At 40.2% G+C, this 21,847-nt stretch overlaps 1 protein-coding gene across 1 annotated transcript in view; it reads left to right on the top strand.

The window, feature by feature from the left end:
- Positions 1-21,847, top strand: part of SLC39A8 (solute carrier family 39 member 8) — a 64,860-nt gene that overhangs the window by 3,569 nt on the left and 39,444 nt on the right. Inside the window, exon 2 of the mRNA XM_036764348.1 lies at positions 17,795-17,957. Within this exon, the coding sequence (XP_036620243.1) occupies positions 17,795-17,957 (163 nt within the window). The remainder of the gene's footprint in view (positions 1-17,794; positions 17,958-21,847) is intronic.

Here is a 21,847-nt window from a genome sequence, read left to right as displayed (position 1 = left end):
TGTCTGAATCAATGAAATGATATGAAACTTACAAATGTTTTCCCAGAAGGAAATCCTGGAAATGAAAAAAAAAATGTCACAGACAAACCAAAATCCTATCATTCAGATGTCTCTAAACTGATTTCTGGGTACAAGAATGAGTAATTAATAGGAATAAATTTATTTCATTAAATATTTCTCAATTACATGTAAAAAAATTTTTAAACATTCATTTTTAAAAATTGAGTTCCCAATTTTTTTTCCCTCCCTCTTCCACCCCTTGAGAAGGCACAAGGTACATGAAATCTTATTAACTAGGGATACATTTGGGTTCCTCAGCAGCTGCCATTCACCTTAGCATCCACTAATCTTGACTTTTCCAAGCTCTCCTCATCCTTATAAAAGCAGTCTGTTACTTCTTTTACTTTTTGTAATGTCAACAGACAATTAACAACACTTGCTGCTTGGCTAGACATTGAAAGAGACACAAAACTTAGGTAACAATTGGGCTCCAGCCCTTGTGGAGTTCATAGTGTAGTCAGAGGACGATATAGACAGTAGTCAATAAACATTTTTTACTAGTTGTATCATGTATACTGAGGACTTATTAGCCTGGGGTGCAGTGAACTTGTTTCTTTTTAAAATATTTTTAAAAGCCCATAAAAATATCTATATCTCCCCTGCTGGAGGCTTTTGTGTGTTTATTATTTAAAAAAAATACAAAAAATTAACTCACAAAATCATAAACATTTTGATAGCTGTATTTTAGTATATATGTATGTACAGTGTATACATACACACATCTATATGCGCATATGTATTGCAGTGTAATGTGTGTGTATTTCCTTCATAAAGGTATTTTGTGTATTTAAAAACATTCTGAGGAGGGGTCCATGGGCTTCGCCAGACCGCCCAAGGGGTCCACACACAGCACACAAAAAGGTTAAGTCATGCTGTAGTGCAGTGTGTGTGTGTCTGGAGGGCTATTAGTATGAGATACCATAATCATCTGTCTCAGTCACTAGGCTTTCTATGTTATCTGTTCTCTATTGGGCCCTCACCGCCACACAGCAATTCCTTTATCCCTTTCTAAGTAAGAAGAAACTGGGCAGTGTCCAGAGGAGGCCACCATGATGTCAAGGGGCCCAAAGTCCATGACACCTGATGATCGGTTGTCTTCAAGTAAGGTGTTTGCAGGGCAGTCATGTGAAAGAGTTGTAAACTTTTGTTCTCTTTGGCCCTACAGGTCAGAACTCAGAGCAATGGGCTGAAATCATAAAGAAGCAAGTTTGGGTCCGATATTTGAGGAATGCTTCCCCTCCCTACTTGTTAATAGTTGAGGCTATTTAAAAGTAAAATGGACTCTCTGGATGTTGAGGTTTCACTTCATAGAGGTCTTCAAGCATAGCCTAGATAACCACTCTTTGGACAAGTTACAGTGGCAATGTCTTTTGGGTATGAGTTGGCTCAGCTGTCCACTGAGATTTTTTGACTTAAATTCTGTGATTTAGTGAATTCTGCAGTCGAGACATCCTCCTAGGGTCTGAGTCTCAGAAACTAGGGCTCTGGCTGCTAGAACCTTATTTAAGAGCAGCCCCTTAGATGCCAAGCCCAATCAGGAACTAAATACACTTAGTTCTGAACTAGACCGGACTTAAGTCATACCTTGCCATTTTGAGATGATGGTGAATATGCTGAATTGGCCTCCTGGTTTCTTTGATTATTTATTAACCACAGATGTCCATTCTCGTTTCCCTTTTTCTCCTCTTTGAGAGAGGACATTGAGACTATCATAGGATGGTTGAAGGTGAGAATAACTTGTGGTAACCTGTCCTATGGCTAACAAAGGTCTCAGACAAAATTTTCATCCCCTGCTATCACACCCCCTCCCCCTCTCCGTCCCCCAGTCTCTTATCCCAGTCTCTTATCTCTGTCCATCTCCTGGTCCCTAGCCTTTCCCTTCCCCTCCCCCCTTCCATTGTGTTTTCTGGAACTCCCGCTATCATTAACAACTCTTCATCATTAACAACTCTTCATCATTTCGTAGTCACATAAACCTGGCTCCTTCCCAAAAGTACCAGCTACAATGTGTTGTAACTGCAAAGTTACAATTTTTTGTAACTTTTAAGTATCTGCTTTGGTTTTTACCTTGTTCACTTGAGCCTAAAGCTTCACATCCTAAGTCACTTGGAGTTGGCTGATGACAGCTGTTTTGATTTGAGCCTTCTGTTTCCAAGGTAGGTGGTATGGTTTTCAGCCCCATGTCCTCCAGCCTTCAAGCTAGCCCATCCGTTTCTCCTTTCTTAGATTTTACAACATTAGCTATTTTTGTGTCCCCCAAAACACCGTTTTAGAGAACTATGTGATTTCCAAATGCAGGGAAAACATGTTAATGCGGTGCTAAATAAAGCATGAAAAGGATCTTGAGACTTGTTTTAAGAGATTTTTCAGGTAATTGAACAAGGGAAGTCGAAAGCACTGTTATGTTTTCAGTAGATTCCCTTTCTATGTGTGGTGACGCTGACTTAGCTTTAGTCAGTCTCACATTCGTTTTGTAACCCTTGTTATAATTACTAAGTTTTTTTTAGTGTTATAAAGTAACTTGCTTTGAGAAACATAACTTGTTAGTTTGAGCATTTTGTAACTTTGAAAAAAATCCACCTAATTTGGTTTTCCTACAGTTAACTTGTATCCCTTGTCACCTCCGGCAGGCCTGTGCACTTGTTTTCTTACTGGGTTCCCACCTGCATAAGACCAGGAGATCTTCTGTTTCTTCTCATGCCTCCTCCAGACTAAATGGTCACCATTACTTAAGAGCCTCTTCTCCTTTGAGGCTTATTTTATCTCACCATATTCAAGTCCTTGTTATAGGTCCCCAGGTCACTTTCTCTCCTTTTTCAAGGAATTCAGCACCTGGCCTCTAGTTATACCCCAGCCTTTAAATGTGGGGACTTCAGTACACATATTGATGTCCTCAAAAACTCTACCCTCCCAGTTCATCAACTTTTGCTACACAGTAGGATGACCATATCCTTAATCTTACCACCAGTCATAATTATTTGAAATCTATGACCCGTGAATTTCTGAAATTGTTCTCTGACTCCAGCCTTCTGGTCTTCTGTCTCTCCCTGTGCCTTTCACACCCTGAGCTGGTTCATTCTTCATCTGCTTGGTGACCTCCCTATTCTCCCAGTTCAGCATTCCCACTGAAGCTAGACTCACTTTTCTCCTGTCTTAGTTTTGACTCAGTAGTGAACTAGTTTAACTATCATTATCCTCCTTTGCCTTCTCTGGTTATTTCTGCTTTGTTAAACCCCAGCACTGGATGACCCTGACCATTTGACACTTCAAAACTGGCTCCTGGCCAATTGCTGAAAGCTGCCAGAAGTCATAGAAACTGCATGGTGTCAGATCTGAAGTTAGGAATACCTGAGTTTGTATTCTGCCTTGGTCATTTGTAAGCCATGTGACCTCTCTCAGGCTCCGTTTTCTCACGACTAAGGATAATTATAGCATCTACCTCCCAGGATTGTTGTGAGGATCAAATGCGATGACATGTGAAGTTATTTGCAAACTTTAAAATGCTTTATAAATGCTAGCTGTCATCATCATCATCATTTCATACTGATGAAGTCCAATAGAAATTCATGTTCTCTAATAGGTGGCTCAGTGGATAGGGCCTTGGATTTGGAATTACTAGACTGGAGCTGAAATCTTGCCTCAGACACTTACTGTGTGGCCCTGAGAAATTCCCTTAATGTTTTTCAGCCCCAGTTTCCTCATCTGGAAAATGAGAGGGTTGGACTTGATGGCTTCTAAAGTTTCTTCTCCTTCTAAATATATGATTTTATGAACTGGGTCCTCACTGCCACATGATAAACATTTTTATTTTCTGATCAATTCTATTGACTTTCTAGAAATGGCTATTTCAAACCCTTCCTTCCTTCCTCCCTTCCTTCCTTCCTTCCTAATTGTTTGCCATTTCCTTCTCTCTCTCTCTCTCTCTCTCTCTCTCTCTCTCTCTCTCTCTCAAATAGCTGAAATCTTTTAATGTTTCACAAATAAAACCTTTGTGCACAAGCTTCAGAACATAGCATGTAAACACCTTTTAGGAAGTGATGATCACTTTGTCAATGGCCACTTTAAAAAATAAAAATAAATACCCAGACACTGGTCAAAGTACCATGGGGGGAAGGGAAGAGGGGATACAACAGTGACAAAAAAGAGGAACAGGTCAGTCTATACAGAGATGCCTGCTGAGTCCTGAAGTTCACAGTCTCCCAGATTCCCTGGTGAAATTGTTAAAATGGACCCCCAAACTGTTTTACTGCCTATTATCAAAACGTGCCTGCTGGGCACAAGGCAACCCCCCTTCCCCTCTAGAAACCAGTGCTGCCTTGCATTTTTCAATGAATAACAGTATTATGGTGGTTTGAGGAACTGAAGTAAACCAGGGTTAACTGAGTTTCCTAGGGCCACACAACTAATAAGCTTCTGAGAACAAATTTGAAGTCATCAAGATAAATCTTCCTGATTCTAAGCCTGATGCTCTTTCCACTGAACCATCCAGCTGCCCCTCTGTCTTCCTTTCTAAAGCCTCCCATAGTACTCCTTGTGTTTTACTTTATTGAGAATGTAGAGTATATCCATCATGCACTTTCTGTTCTTCCCTATATTGTACCTTAAAACCCCTATACTTAATCTTTGATTTGCTCTGGTCCCTGAAAAAGAAGTGGCTCTTTTTGCCCAAGGCCAAGCCCTTTCCTTCTGCCCTTCATCCCGTCTCTTTCCGGAGCTTACTTTCTCCATCATCCTTCCTTGGTCTCCCTTCTTTAATTTTCAATTTCTCCTTATCTCCTGGCTCCTTTTCTGTTGCCTACAAACCTACTTAAGTCTACCCTATCCTTTAAAAAACACAGACAAAAAAACCCCAAACCAAACCAAACCAAAAAAACCTTGAATCTGTCATTTCTTCAAGTTATCTATATCTCTCCCAGATACACACCCATTGCCACTACTTTCTATCCTTTGACTCTCTTCACTAACCCTTGCCATCTGGTTTCTGATCACACCATTTAACAGAATCTCCTTTATTAAAGATGACAACAGTGTTATAATGGTTAAATCTGATCTTTCCTCAGGCTTCGTCATTGCTGACCTCTGAAGCTTTTTGGCCCTGTCAATCACTACTTCTCCTGGGTTAGTCCCTTCTTCCTTCCCTCCCTCCCTCCCTTTCTCTCCTTGTCTTTCTTGTCTGACTTTCTTAGTGACCTTTGTTGGATTGGCTTGTGTCCAACTCCATAGTAGTGGTGTCCCCCAAGGCTCTATGCTGAATCTTCCTTTTTCTATCCTTTCTCATAGTGATTTTGTTACCTCTCATGGGTCCAATTACCATCTTTATGATGATTACTACAACATTTGTATGTCTTTCCCTATCTAGGACTCCAAAAAGGATGTTTGGATCAGCCTAGAGGCTAGAACTAGAAGATTCTTGGAACAGCAGCAATCCTGCTATAGAAAGTCACAGGGTGGGAAAAGGCATTCACTTCCTATCCGTATATATTTGAGTGCCCCATACCTTTCTTCCTTTGCCCAATCTGGAGATGGAGACTGTTGCCTTAGACTTCTCCTATGGACGTAAGGTATCGGGAGTGCTCAGAGCTAACCTAGGATAAGTTCCTTCTAATACCTCTCTCCTCTCTTCTCTTTGCCCTTTCCTTCCAAATCAAACTTCCTAATTGTGGGGTCCCCCTAGGCTCTGTCTTGAATCCTCTTGTCTCTACCCTTTCTTTTAGCAATTTTATCAATTGTAGTGGTCCAGTGATCATTTCTATGATGATGATTCCAAAATCTATATGTCCGCCCCTAACTATTTTGCTTCATTGTTTTGCTAGATGCTACTTATGCCTTGGCTAGTCCAAAAGCTCCAGGTTGGAGGGAGAAGGGGATTGCCAAGACGGATGAGATAGGGGGAGGGTCTGGCACTCTTCTTCATTCACCTAATCACTCCTTCATCATTTCCATTCTTGTCCACAAGCAGGCCCGATCATTTGATATGATAATGACAGGTAAGGCCTAGTTCTAGGCAGGGAAGTGCTGTCAACACGGATCAACCTATTGGCCATGGCTGACAGTGTTAGGCACCCAGAGACACCTGCTGGCAGAAGTGTGGTCTCATTCTGTCCTTTGAAGTTGAGACTTATGACCTTTGTTTTCACAAATTATAAATATTTATGTTTTGTATTTTAGATTTGTTTTGTCTTTGAATGAAGAAATCCTTACTATTTGTGTGTAGTATGTTTCTAAAATGAACTTTAAACTCCTGGAGAACAGGAATCTACACCCTAGTTTTTTTTTTTTTTTGGAGAGGGGAAGGCAGGGCAATTGGGTTAAATGACTTGCCCAAGGTCACACAGCTAGTAAGTGTATCAAGTGCCTGAGGCCGGATTTGAACTCAGGTCCTTCTGACTTCAAGACTGGTGTACTACTCAGTGCACCACCTAGCTGCCCCTACACCCTAATTTTTACCATCCCTTCTATCCAGTTAACCAATAACCAAAAAGACACATTAGTCAATTTGTCCTTCAGTATTCCTTAGGAAGAGAGGCAGTGTGGTCCAGCGTAGAGAAAGCTGGCCTTGAAGTTTATCTAAAGGACCTGGGTTCAAGTCCCCCCACTGATACTTGCTGGTTGTGTGAGTTTCCCATAGCACATCCTTTCACATTTGGGTGCTCTAAGTCATCCTTTAAGAGAGAATAAGTGGCAGAAAATGTATTGACCTGGATCGATGAAAGGAGTTTCTCACCTGGTACTTCCCTAGCCTACTGAAATCACAGGGGTAGTACCTATTACTAGCCTTCAGGAATGGCAGAAATATCTTTTTATTCTTTCATCTAAACTTTGAGGCTTCTAGCCTGGATGAGTATTTAACCAAGCAGTCTTTTAGCCCACTTCTCACCTTTAGCCTGAGAGAGCAATTCCAGTTTACCTTGTCTTATTTACTCAGCTGGCCATGGGAGAATTGATAGAATAACAATAGTTAGCATTCACATAGTACTTTGAGGTTTACAGAACACTTCACAGGTATCTCATTTGACCCTTACAACAGCCCTGAGAGGTAAGTGTTCTTATTACCTTCATATTACAGATGAAGAAACCGAGGCAGACAGAACTTAAATGATTGGCAGCTAAAGAGTCTGAGGTGGGATTTGAACTCTTGTCTTTCTGACTCCAGGGCTGGCACTCTATACATTACTCCATCTCACTCTACACATCTATCTTGACAATGCAGTATCTGATTTTTATGTGTAGGTGGAAATAGAAACTGTCAGGAAAGGCTGGAAAGCAAGGGTGTACCCCCTCAAATTCATGGTGTCTTACTAGGGAAGAGCTGCAGCTGAGATGGCAGATTCACACATACTGGGATACATTTTTTCCTTCTCTCATAATGTTTAGAGATTATATCTGAATGGAAGTTGTTAATGTGCTTTCTGTAGTTGCATTTCTGATTATAGCCCCTTTAGAAGGTGTTGCTATAGGGGATGTGTTTTTGTGAAAGTTAGAAAGAACTTAATGTGAATTAATTCCTGCTTCATTTAGGTCCTGAATAACATCCTTGATGTGGGAGGTGGTGTGGGATTTTGGAAAGATTACTGGACTAGGGACCAGGAACATGGACTTTAAGTCTGGGTAGTTACAAAATAACTTTTTAACCTTGATCAGGTCATTTCACATTTTGGGGCCTTGGTTTCTTCATCTGCAAAGTGAGAGCACTGTCTCATCCACCCTTAAATTCTGATAAACTAGATTTCTTTGCTAAATATGATTTGTATCATGTGGTTTGATTTTTTTTAAAATATGAAACATGCATGTTTTGGAACCTTCTGTGTTAGCAATAACCATTTTCTCTTTGAAAAGAAGGGATACAGATGGCAGCTAGAAACCAGGTCTGCAGCTGAGAAGGAGTGCTGATCCCTGGGGAAAGGTAAAGCAAGCTGAATGAAAAGAGTTTACGGTATTAGGAGAATAAGAGTTTGTAAGTTTTACGCCATCCAGAATGGGCTCTGCTCAAGTGACCGTACGAATAAATGCCTCAGAGCAAACATTTAACGTCGGGATCACTTACAACCCAACTGGGTTAAAAACAAGAGCAAGCGAATGTTATGTAGCCCTTGAGCAATGTGAGAAAGTGCCTTCAGTTGTCTTCAGATAGTTTTACGATTTCAAATTACAGATAATTGTAGGCCCACATTCAATAGACCTGGGAGTAGTCAGCATGTTCCCAAATGATCTCCCTATTTCAGGAGCCAAGTGAATTTAAGACTTAAGTCTTAAAGTGTTTTTTTTTTCCTTAAAGAAGAAAAGAAGTTAATGACCTCTTTGTGGGTTGGATTGGTTGAGATGGGGAGCAGGGAGAAGCTTGTGAAAGGGAACTTTGTTTTACAGCAACAGCAGCCCCAATAATAATAATAACAATGGCCAACATTTTTATAGATATTTAAGGTTTGCGGAGTGCTTAAGTAGTATTTTCACATCCAATCTTCACAGCTGGTTTCACTCTCCTCCATAAAGTCCCAATCATGGGTTTTTATTAAAGTAGAATTCAAATTGAAGGTGTGGTAATGAAAGATAGGCTAAGCAGTCCTGTTCTGTAGTATCATTATAGTGACATCTTACAAATGAGAATGAGAGTAGGACATTGTGGTACATTCACATGGTTCCTGCTGCTGGGGAGGCTGAGGATGGTGGATCTGTTGAGTTGAGGAGTTCTGTGTTGTAATAGAGCTTAAGCTGACGGGGCATCCATACTAAGTCTGCCACTGATGTGGTGAATCCCTGGGAAAAGGGAGCAGAGGACTCCAAGCTGCCTAAGGAGGAGGTAAACTGCCCTTCTACTTGGACAAGATTGGGAGATCTAGTCTTAAAATAACAATAGCAACATCTTCCCCACCCCACAAACAAAACAAATGAATGACAGCAGAAAGAAATTAAACATTGTCAAGATGTGTGGTTTGGGGCATTTATGATTCTGGTTCGAATTTTGTATTATGAAATGTGGGAAGGTGAGTTTACTGGGGTGGTGAGTGCTTCTTTGGTTCTGAACATGACAAGGTTTTTTGGCATGGTCAGACCCAACTGAAGAATGGATTGCAGAAGGGAGCAATGCAAGGTAATGAGATCAGTTAGGCTTTTACAATAGGCTGAATGGTTGTGAACTAGCATGGTGGGGACCCTGAGAAAGTGGGAAGACATAGTGTTGTTCTAATTAGAAAATTGGAAGCTGGGAGGAGGAGCATATTTGTGTGTGTGTGTGTGTGTGTGTGTGTGTGTGTATGTGGGTGTGTGTAGATGAGTCTTTCAATTTTGAGATGCCGTTGGGACATCCAGGTAGAGATTGGGATAGGTATTGGACCAATGATCTCATTGGTACAGGGAACTTTTGGAATAGGAAATTTCCTCTATTAAGGTAAGCCAATACCTTCTCTGCAACTTATGGTCTTGCCTAGGGCACTGAGAGGTTGTGATTTACCACTAACACACAGCCAAGGTGGGTCAGAGATAGTACTTAATCCCAGGTCCATTCAACTTGAAGGCCTGCTCTCCATCCAATACTCAATGATGACTCTTAATCCTGGTGGAGATATCCGGCAGAAAGGTAAAATGTTTGGAACTGGGGCTTAGGGAAGAGCTTAGAGCTGGATAGATAGATTTGAGGCTCATTTTTATAGAGGTGGAAATTGAATCAATGAGAGTAGAAGCGATCTCCAGAGTCTAGGACAAAGCCTTGGGGGTAGACACTCATATTTAGGGTCAGCAAGATGAGGGAGAAACCATATAAGAGATCAGGAAGGAGTGATTTGCCAGTAGTAGGAGGAGAACTACAAGAAAATGGTGTCATGAAAGCAGAGGAAGATAGTGGATCCAGAAGGAGATATTTGCCAACTGTGCTTAATTCTGTAGAAAGGTCGAGGTTTGTTCTCTATTGGTTCAGAATTGGACTTTCCCCTTGGTGCCTAGCATTCCACATTAGGACCATTTTGATAATTAGTCTTGTTTTGAGACTTCAAGTACTTATGTTTCATTTTTTACTGGTGTGGATGCTCCCTCTAACAATGCAGGAGATCCTTTGCTTTAGTAGATTGTTTTAAAGAATAATGGTAAAATCATCACCACCACCACCACCACCATGAACAACAGCAACTGACTGATTTTCTGGTGATAAGCTTCTTCAGGCATGGGCAGTCTGGTCTTCAGACAAAAAGCATGTAGCTGGTCAGATTGCTAGACCTTTCAGTTAAAAAAAATCACCATTATTTTGTTGTTTTTTTTTTCAATTTTGAGGTGATCCTATTGTTTCAGATGTCAGGAATTAACAAAGTCATCACCTTCAATTCCATATATTCTAGTGGAAGGAGGTAACAAGCATTGAGGAAGAAAAATCAGGAGTCCTCCTAGTTTCTCTCTTGATAGCTTTGGATAACAGTGGTCATTCTAGGAAGAGGCCCTCGAATGAGCAGTGATGAAAAGAGCTTGACTCTGAGAATGCCAGGGAACACTGCTTATTTTACAGCTCTGGTAAATGATTGGAATATTATTCACATCAGAATTCCCAGAATTGATTATAAATCTTCCTCTCTAAACAATTTCTAATAAATCGGTCAACATGATTAGTTTGGAGTAGGCTAAGTTTCTGGCAAAATTCATCCCATTTGTTTCAGAATTCACCTATTTTATCTTAATTAGGATATCTGTTTAGGCTTCCTGCTTTTCATACATTGCAACTGCTTCCTTGTTAATGCAACCCGTTATGCACTGGATTGGAGGCTGAGGAGAAGAAGATTCAAATTCCTCTAAGTGACCCTAGGCCAATCATTCTTTTTTTTTTAATGTTTATGGCTCTGTTTTAATGGGATTTAAAAAATGAAAAATGATACAATCCCTGCCCTTAAGAAATTTGCACTTACTAGGGGTGATAATTGCATGCATAAAGTAAGTATAACACAAGGTAATATGTGATGGGGCTAAAGAGAGGTCTAGAGAAAATCCTCTAGGCAATTTTTTTTATTAGTGAAACTTATGTTTAAGGGGAATTTTATTTTAGTTTCAATTCACAGAATAAAACAAGCCTTTCCATAAAAAAATTGTATGTTAAATTGCTAATCTACCATATATAACTTGCTATTCCTTCAAATATGCAACAAAGTTATCATGTAAATTTATTTTTTTTTCCTTTTTTGCTTCCCTTCCCCCCATTCTTTTGTATACACAACATTTTGTCTTCTGTCTCCTTATTACTCTGTATTCTACCCCTCACTGGTCCATCCCTGTTCTTCAGCAAGGAGTGTAAGTGACAAGAACCAATATCCTAGTGAACTCCTCCCTAAAAGAACCATTCTTGGAAAACAACTCAGTAACATGGTACTTTTAAACCTATAATCATGATACCCCTGGGAGACATAAGGCAAGAAGCATCCAGACAGGCAAATTTAGAGAGATCAAGGAAAAGAAACAGGCTGAGGCCTTACTCTGGGAAACCTCCAGGGGTCCCAGGGTAGCAGGCATGTTGAACGAGGAGTCAAAGAAAAATTCTGATAAGGAAGTGGGAGCACAGCTAAGAAGCAGATATTTGAAGTTCCAGGGAAGCTTAAATTCAGGAGAGGGACCCAACAAAGGTAAAAGAGCAGTACCCACGAAACACTAACCAAAGGTTGACTGCCAGATTCATTGCCAGCGGAGCCGATTGGTGAATCAGAGATGCCCAGGTGGTTGGGTAGGAGGACACAGAGCACCCCTGCTCATTTGTGCTTCTCAAAGGTCCCTTTGGTAGTAAGCTTCATGCTTTTCTGATCTACTTTGAAGCTTGTTTTTGTGGAGCTGGCTAGATAGATTTTAGGGCTCATTTTCATAGAGGTGGAAATTGAATCTGTGAGAGTATAAGCAATCTCCAGTGGGGTTAGTGTAGGGCAAGAACAGAGTCTAGCACTTGCCATTCACTCCTTTTTGTTGGTTGTGGCCATCTCCAGTTGTCCTGGACCCAGTTGGCTCCACAGGAGAAATTGAGGCTGGTGACTATGCACAGCCCTCCCTCACTTAAATCCAATTAACTTGCAAGTCATGGCATCACTTTCCAGATATCATAGGTCTTCTTCCAGAACAAGGACAAACAATGATTGTTATTTGATCTGTTCCTGTATACCACCAGGGTAAACTTAAGGATAGGTGTGTGGGTCTTACATTTCATTGTATCTCCCTCTGCACTCACACTGTCAGTCAGTAAACATTTTAAGAAATGTTTGCCATTTGCTTAATGCCAGGTACTGTGCTTAATGTTGGAGATACAAAATCAGGTAAAAGACAATTCCTGCCTTGGAGGAGCTGACAATCTAAGATAAGAAGCAAAGAGCTGTGTACAAACAAGTAATGTACAGGAAGTAATTAAGAGAAGGAAGGCATTAGGGTCAAGACTGGTTGGGAAAGACTTCCCATAGAAGATGGGACTTTCATTGAGACTTAAAGGAATCTAGGGAAGGTAGAGATGAAGAGGGAGAGCATTTAAGCCATGGGGGACAGCCAGAGAAGATGCCCAGAGCTGTCAGATGGAGGCACTTGTTTATGGGAAATCAAGGAGGCCAGCGCCAGTAGAGTGCTCTGGACATAGTGGCTTTCAAGTAATATCTGTTAAATCAAATCTGTATCTACTGAATCTCACTCCATATTGGAAGAAAACTCCAGAAACTGTGTGGTAATCTTTGAACAGGGATGACCTTTCATTTCTTGATGGGTTTGAAGGAATGAAAAGAATGATATTGTAAAGGTAACTCATTGGTTCCAAAGTTCTTCCTCACCCTCCTACCTTTCCAGCCCCTAGCTGCAGTGAGTGAGCCAGTGGAGGAGGAACATAGTGAAGAGTTAATTTGTGAAGATAACCAAGATGGTAAAATCCTGAGGTGTTTTATTTGGACAGAGCTGCAGTCATCATGGGGAATCTATGGGCACTTCTTCCCTGAAAAGCTCACTGTTTTACGGCAGAATGGCTATTCTCATAAGGAAATTAACTTGAATTTCTTTAGCCATAATTTTTCTGCTTTTGTTGTCATTGAACTTATGTTACGGTGCTCACTCATCTTCTGGCCAAATATATTTTATTAGATATTTTCTTTGTTAGATATTTGCTGCCATCCTTTCTCAGACAATTCCTTACTTATGTCTGTTGCTTAAGTTTTGTTTAAATCGTAGCAGGAGGTCAAAGTAGGTTGAGGCCCAACATGTGAAAATAATAGTTGGGAGGCCATGCTGCCTGATGATGAATGACATTTTCAGTATAAATATCAGGGATAGACCAGGATAAGATAACTCTTGTCCCTGCCACTAAATCACTGCTGAACCTGCTGCTGCCACCTTATGGATTTAAGTGGGTACTGCTGGCCTCACATTCTGTCATCAGTTTTTTTTTTTTCTTTTTTAAATCTTCTCACTCTCCTTTGCTGATAAGAACTGTCAGTGACATTTTATAGCCTCTGGTTTCCTTGCCAGTGAAAACATCTACCCAAATGCTGTGCATCATTATGGGGTTTAATGATGAATGTTTTAGGTCGTAGGCTGTAGCCCATTTTGACCAAGGCATTTCTTTTCAAATGTGATGCCGTAACATAATAACATAAGCCTTATGCTGACTCCCCTCCCCCCCCCCCAAGTTACGGAAGGTGGCGTTATCAGTGGGACAAGTGTCTTTAGCCTAGAAAGGCAGACTGTCAATCTATCACCAGATATTTGTGACAGACAGTATGCTAATCATCCCATGCTTGGTCATAAACTTCACTCACGACTCCTGTGGCCAGTAAACCAAAACTTTCCCCTGAAGATCACTTGTCTATTAGCGTTGTATCCACCTCCCCTCCTCCATTGGAATATAAGCTCTTCGAGGGCAGGGATTTTCATTTTTGTCTTTGCCTCTAGCATATAATGAGTGGCATAGAGCAAGTGATTAATAATACTTGTTGATGCTCAGAGTCATAGTATTCATGGATGACCATGAACCAGTGGCATATTGTGGGCTAACTGGGTAAGACATTTGACTTATGGAGTTAGGATGGCTTCTGACTCCTTCAAGTTATTTTGCCAGGAAGCTTCGACTGCTTTTTTCAATGAACTACTTTCTCTCCAGTCTGTGAAATGGAAATTATTTAGACAGTTTTTGAGTTTTGTCTACTCTCCCCATGCCTTTGCAGATAGCATTTCAAAGAACCTAAAGTGCGCTTGGGCTGGATCAGTAACTGTTCTAGTAATCTGCCCTCTAATTTATAATTAGATATCTAACAGATTGTATTCAGAACAAATGTTATCTCACTTGCCTAATAGCTGTATTTGAGTGCTCACCCAGTGATGCTGGCCTTCTTGCTCTTCTGGATACTCCATTTCTTGGCTCTGGTCATTTGGGGCTATTCCCTTTTCCTAGAATGCTCTCCCTACTCATCTTTGCCTACTGTCTTCCCTGGTGTCCTTTTAGTCCTAGCTGAAGTCTTTATCTTCCATGAGAAGCCTTTTCCAATCCCTCTCATTCTTGGTGCCTTCTCTTTCATTATTTCCTATTTATCCTATATAAAGCTTGTTTATACATATGCTTACTTGTTTCCCCCCACCCATTAGATTTTGAATTCCTTGTAGGCAGAAACTATCTTTTGCCTCTTTTTTTATCCCTAGCACTTAGCACAGTACCTGCTCCATAGTAGGTACTCAACAAATAATAATTCTAATTAGTATTTAGTGCTTTAAGTTTTTTGAAGTACTGTATGTTATCTCATTTATTCACAATCCTGTGAGGTGGAGGCTATTATAATCCTCATTTTTCAGATGAGGAAACTGAGTCCCCAGAGAGGTTGTGACTTCTTCAGGGTCCCTCAGCCAATAAATGTCTAAGACAGGATTTGAACTCAGATTTTCCTGACTCCAAGTTTAGCACTCTTTCCCACTGATCCACCTAGTTGACTGGTTATTCCTGTTTTCCTTGATCACACATCTCTTTAATAACCACCAACCCCAACACCACCACCACCAGCACCACCATCACCACCATCAATAAGATTTATGGTGCTTACATAGACATTTTACAATTACAATGTACAATTACAAAGAATTCTGCAATTATCTCATTTGATCCAGAGGATCTCAGGATTCTTTACCAAAAGACCTTGACTAAATACCAAGGTAAAACATTAGCATCAACCTACAATTTTATGATAATCAGTTTGGCCAAGTGAAGATTTTTTGGTGTTGTTCTGTGATATGCTTAAGTACTCTTTAATAACACTGTTGGGGTATTTAAAATAATATATTCCATGATTCCTAAGCTATCTATGTAAAAGGAATATGCTTAGTTTTCCTATGGGCCATGAAATCTACATGAGATGCATATCAGAGAGCTTGTAGGAATATTTAATTAATAGAGATTAATAATTTAATTAATTAGGACATATAATTTAATTAATAGGACAGTATTTATGTTTATCAAAGAAGTGTTCATTATGCACATTATTCTCATCATCTCTTAATTTCTGTTACATAAAGCACTATACTGTAGGACTATAGATGGAGAATTGGAAAGGACCTTGGAGGTCATGTAGGCCAGCTTGGTCTTTGAACAGATGAAATGACTTGCCCCTCATTGTACCTATGACTTGTGACACACAACCCCACACCCGAAATCCCACCCTAAATGCCTCAGAAGCTGCAAGCTTCCCCAGGCCCTGCCCTCAAGGAGCTTAGATTCTTACAGAGGTGTGATAAACAGGACTGATTTAGGTCCATCCTCTGAGAGTTTAGATTTGATGTTGGTCATGTTCCACAGTTAACAGAAAGAGATTTATTTAGCCTGCTTTGTCTGTGGATTTATCCCTGTCTGAAGGGGCCCTGATTCCATCACTTGGAAGGGCTTTTTATACTATTAAATGACCACAAAAAGCCACATTACCATGACTTGAGGCAGCCAGAAGGCCAGGCAGAAAAAGCTTGAGCCTTAGCCTCTCCAGACTAGGGGACCACTTCCTTCTCATTTAGGGAAAGAATTAACCTAACTCAAATGGAAAAGAGGCAAAGGCTGGTAGATCTTGACCCTATCACGGGGGAGACACATAAGTAGGTACAAAATTCATTTGGAGCTGATAGAAGGTACCCTGGGGAGGGGAACAGTACTAGCAACTGGGGGAACCAGGAAAAGTCTCAAAATGGCTTTTGAGCTGAATCTGGAAGGAAATGAGGGATGAAGAGATAAAGAGAGAATATATTCCAAGCATGAATATAGCCAGAACAGAGACAGTAGAAGGAGTAGCCAGTGGAAAAAATGGGCATGCCAGTATGGTTGGATTGTAGAGAACCTGGAGGTGAGTAATAAAGAAAGAGGCTAGACAAGTAGTATAGAATCATGTTCGGAAGAGCTCTGAATGGCCCAAAGAGGAGGTTATAGTAGATTGTACAGGTAATAGGGAGCCACTTGTGTTTTTTATGAAGGGATTTGACACTGTCAGACGTGGTCAAATCACTTTTGGGGTTTGGAGGAAGGATTGGAGTAGGGAGACTAGAGTTTAGGAGATTAGGAGGCTAATATATCGCTTGGCTGAGAGGATGATCAGAGCCCAAACTAGGGTGGTCAAAGGTCATTGAGATAGCAGATAGAGATAAAGAGAAGAGAACCTAGGACAGACTCTTGGGGTATACTCATAATAAGGAGCAGGACCTCAGTGATGACTACCTAGCAAAGGAGACTGAGGAGAGGTCAGGCATGTAAGAAGAGTACCAAGGGAAAACAGTTTCCCCAAAGCCTCCAGAGGAGAGAGTATCCAGGAGGAGGTTGTTGACAGTGTTCAAGGCTGCAAAAAGGCCAAGAAAGAAGAGAATTGAACTTGTCAAGAGGACTTTGTAGAAGCCAAAATGCCAAAGAGAGGACGAGAAGTGGAGATGTCAATTAAAAGGGAAAAAAAAGAGGAATACAAAATTCCGTCCCTCACAGAGTTTTTAGTCTAGTACTAGAAAGAAAACTTTTTAGCCATCAGGAATTTACTGGAGGTTTGCTATAAAAACAGATTCTCATTAAAAAATAGTAAATAATGATAGCTAGCATTTATATAGCACTTTAATGTTTGCAAAACACTTTACAAATATTTTATCCGCACAAAAACCCCTATTGTTACTCCCATTTTAGAGATGAAGAAATTGAGGCACACAGAGGTTAAATGACTTGCCAGGGTCTGACCTGGATCTTTCTGATGCCAGGCCCAGTGCTTAACCACTGAGTCACCTGGCTGACAAGAGACTGAGTATATGGGATTCTGCTGCTTGAATTTCACTAGGCTACTATTAGATAGCAGGTTTTTTTTTGACCTGGTATGTATTAACTTGTTTTTTTTTTAGATATTTAGATAACTTATTTCAATATAGCTGGTTTCCTTTGTAATTTTATGAATTTTGTTTTATTCACTTAAAAACATTCATCTCAGAAGGAGCCAGAAGCTTCACCAGACTGCCAAAAGTATATGACACAGAAATGATTAGCTCTTGCTTTTGAGCGACCCTGATTTCTGCCCCTCTTCTCACTCTGTTTTTATGAATGCAGGTTAAGTCTCACTTTTCTGAATGTTGCAGACCGACTTTTAATTCACCATAAATTAGGTCATTTTGCTGATTTCTTGTTTTTCGAGAATCCTAGAAAGTGCTTTTGGAGTGCCTTTGGATGAATTTTTCTTTGTTCATAATATCATATTCTTTTTCTGTCATTTTGTATTATTGATATGGTTTTTCCTATGTTTCATTTTTTTTTTTGCAGTGTTTGTCTGCAGAAGAGGTCTTTTCCATTCATGGGCTCTCCAATGACACCAGGATCACCATTTCTAACTTCTCTAAGATATGTCCAGCCGTCTTACAACAGCTGTCCTTTCACCCTTGTGATCACCATCCAAAGCAGAAATCTAGGCCAACGTCTTCAGAAAGTATGTAACTTACTCCCTCTCTGGGGGAATGGGGGCCAGTAATATAACAACCTCACTGCAGCGAAATGCAAAAAGATTAGCAAAATGGCATAATGTAAATAGGTACTGTTAGATTTTGTCTTTTTAAAACTGTAAATAAACCTACCCCAGCACATTTTAAATTATCAGTAATCCTGTTAAGACTTCTACGCTTAATGAACAAGCTGCTGTTAACATTTGTTTAATTTAATTGACAATTTGTTGTCATTTCAGTAGTGTCCAACTCTTCATGACCCCATTTGGTGTTTTCTTGTCAAAGATACTGGAGTGGTTTGCAGTTTCCTTCTCCAGCTCATTTGACAGGTGAAGAAACTGAGGCAAGCAGGGTTAAGTGGCTTGCTCAGGGTCACACAGCTAGTAAGTGTCTGGGGCCAGATTTGAACTTGGAAAGATGAGTCTTCCTGATGAACTGAGTGTGACTAGGATTTTACAGCCCTGGATATTCTTCCAAACTGAACTTTTAAAAACAAACAAAACTTCTGCCCTCTTGTGTTCCAGGCCTCTTTTGCACCCAGATCACTTTTAATGGCAGGGCTAACATTTAACACTCGGGGTTGTTAGCGCTTTTCTTGACCCTTCTTCTAACTTGGTGCTCTCTTCTCATTTTCTGGCTGCTGAGACATGAATTTACCTCCTCACCTTCTTAGACTTCATATTTAAAAATAAAAATGAACCTACAACCTATGGTATCAACCATCTAAGGACTATTTGCTAATCCTCTTCATTTCTCTCAAAAATATTGGGGCCTGCTACTATTCCTATCCCATGCGTATACCATTTCTTGTTTGCGTTTATAACTTAGCCCCTTCCCTCGGGATGTCTTTGATTCATTTTGAGAAAGATAATGGCCTTGGATCAGCTAGACCTGGGTTCAAGTCCTCCTTCTGACATAGACTGGCTGTCAGTGGTCTAGGCAGCTCTGTTAGCCTCCAAGTTGCAGATTAGGTGGAGGCCTCCATTGCCTGGGAGTTCCCTATACCAGTGAAGTTCCAGGAGTATTGTCTATATCAAATGATATGGTCAAAGCAGTGGCTATACTAATCACACCTTTCTAGAACACTTAAAACGATGTTTCCTTACAAAAACCTGTGGGTCCTCGGTAATAAGAGCATTATTATTATTCCAGTTAGAGAGATGGAACCTTAGAGAGGCCAATAATAAGAGGCATCATTTATGTCTCACTTTACTATTTAAAAAATGTTCATTTCTGTGGTAGGCAGTACAAATCTCATTACCCCATTTGATGGATGACCAAACTGAGGCTCAGAGTTTTAGTCACTTGCCCATATCTGGTAAATCAAAGTCTCAGAATTGTAGTAGCATCATGCAGATTTATGATGGCTCTTAAGTGAATGGGAAACTAAAGATAATTAGAATGACAGGTGATGCCTCTCAGGGATCGAGTCTAATTCAGCTTGCCTTCTTTTTCTCCCTCCCCCCTCCCCCCGGAGGTGGTGGTCTGGATGGGCAAGGGGATGTGCCCTCCATCTGTAGGCTGAGAGCCACTGAGTGTCTGGGTTTACATAGGGTTTTTAGACAAAGGGCCTCCTGTGGCAGCTGTCATGTTATGGATCGGGTCCTGGGGTCAGGGAGCATGGAGCAGTAGTAAAAGGGGTAGGAATCTCTAAAGGCCTAGGTAGGATGAGGATGTTGGAATTATAGTTATGCCAGAGAATTTTGGCAGCCCCTTCTAAATAGAACTGGGTGCAATTTAAATATTAATTGTACCAGAGTTGGGTAATGGGAAACAATCTTAGGAGAATGGGGCCATAGATTGTTGTAAGAGACCTCAGTGGTCCCACATCTGGTCCCCCTTTTACCTGAAAAAGATTCCCCACTAAAACATTCCTGCTAGACTGTCATTCAGCCTTTATTTGAAGAAACTCATTGAGGAGGAACTCACTCCCCAGTCAGCCTATGAGGCAGCTCTAACCCAAGGGAAGGTTTTCCTGAAATAAAACCTTTATTTGCTTCTTTGAAACTTCCCCCCTCTCTCCCTAGTTCTCTCTCTGACCTAGGAGGATGTTTATTTCTACTTTTCCATGGAAGTTCTTCAAATCCTTGAATATAGCTTCCATTTTCCTCAGGAAGTGCCTTCTCCAGGCAGATGCCCAGGCTTGGATATGAATAAAGAAAACATATTGATTTCATATCTTATGCTCTTTCCACTAGGATAGAACATGATTTTTAGTAGTGTTTATTATGTTGTCAGTAACAGCTCAGACTTTTCCCTTATTCAGTCTCCTTAATATGTTGTAGCACAAGTGATTAATTTTAAACTAGTCAATTATATTTGAAAGCATCATGAAATGATGAGGGAATTTTTTTCCCTACTAACTTGAGATAAGATGAACAGCTTTTCTTTCTACTCAGTGCATTTCACTGTAATCATTATCAGCACGTATTGTTGGCAGTATGTCAATAGGCATATATTTATGATGATCTGATTTAAGTGGAAAGTAAAGCTTTTTGTGTCTCCAAGTAGTTCTATTGGGGGCTAAGGCTTATTTCTGGCTAGTTTACTCTAAGATCTGGTGAATAGTTGGAAATTAATTCTTGCTGAATTAATGCTGGATCAATGAAATCAATTTGTAGATTTGGAGAATGATATATTTAAATGCTATCCTAAGTAACGTGTCATTTATTCTCAGTGTTTTGAACTGTGTCTGTCAATCTCTTTTCCCCCTGGAATTTCAATATTTTTTCCTGGGTTCTCATGAAAAGGTGTATGTTACTTTAAAAAATACTTTGTCTAAAAAATGTTGTCTAACTGTTAGATATCTAGGAACATGTTCATACTTCATATCCTCTAATTCACAAATCAGAAAATCATGAAGAAGTTTAATCCTTCCTAGTTATTACTGTTTTCCTTGCCTTTCTGTCTTTTTGTCCCTTTTCTGGCCGGCTGTCTCTAGAGCAGTTTATCTTTTTAACTTGTATCCCTTAAAGTAAAAGTAAACTAGAATATTTTGCATTATCAGTTTATTTAAAAAATTAAGGTCAGATTTAGTCAAACCAAGGTAAAATGTTAAATGTAAATTCTCCAATTCATTTTAAAATAGTAGCCTGATTCTCTTTCCCCTGTGTCCAAGCAGTGAGGGCCTTGAGTGTAGTAGGTTAATTGCTTTTACGTATTTATATGCCAATTATGAGATGCACTTGAGGAGCATGCATGATTATTAGTGTGTTTAAAGACCTGCCAGACAATGATCATATCTGTGACTAATAGCCCTTTGCACAGAGATGTTGTTACTGTTCAGCCATTTTTTCAGTTTCGTCTGACTTTTTGTAATCCCATTTGGGGTTTTCTTGGCAAAGATTCTAGAGTCATTTGTTGTTTCCTTCTCCAGCTCATTTGACAGATGAGAAAACTAAGGCAAACAGGGTTAAGTGACTGCCCAGGGTCACACAGCTAGTAAATGTCTGAGACCAGATTTGAAATCACGAAGATGAATCTTCCTGACTCTAGGCCTGGTGCTCTATCCACTGCACTACCTGACTGCTGCTTCTCTAAACGTACTAATTTACAAAGTGAGAAATTAGTAAAATGCTTTGCAACATTTAGTGTTATAAACATTATCATCATTATTATTACTAAATGCTTGTGGCACATACCTAGGCAGCTAGGTAGTGCAGTGTATTGAGCACTGGATCTGAAATCAGGAAGACCTCAGGCGTTCATTAGCTAACTAGAATTCAGCCTCAGTCATTTATTAGCTATGTGCCCACAGGCAAGTCCCTTGATCTCTGTCTGCTTAAGTTTTACTCCTCTACAAAATGAGGATTATAATAGCACTTAGCTAGAAGGGCTCTTCAAATGAGATGACATGTAAAAATACTTGCAAACCTTA

This window comes from Trichosurus vulpecula, chromosome 6, assembly GCF_011100635.1.
Source record: "Trichosurus vulpecula isolate mTriVul1 chromosome 6, mTriVul1.pri, whole genome shotgun sequence".
Lineage (NCBI taxonomy): Eukaryota > Metazoa > Chordata > Mammalia > Diprotodontia > Phalangeridae > Trichosurus > Trichosurus vulpecula.
The sequence above is the reverse complement of the archived record's forward strand: the minus strand, read 5'-3'. Positions and strand labels throughout refer to the sequence as shown.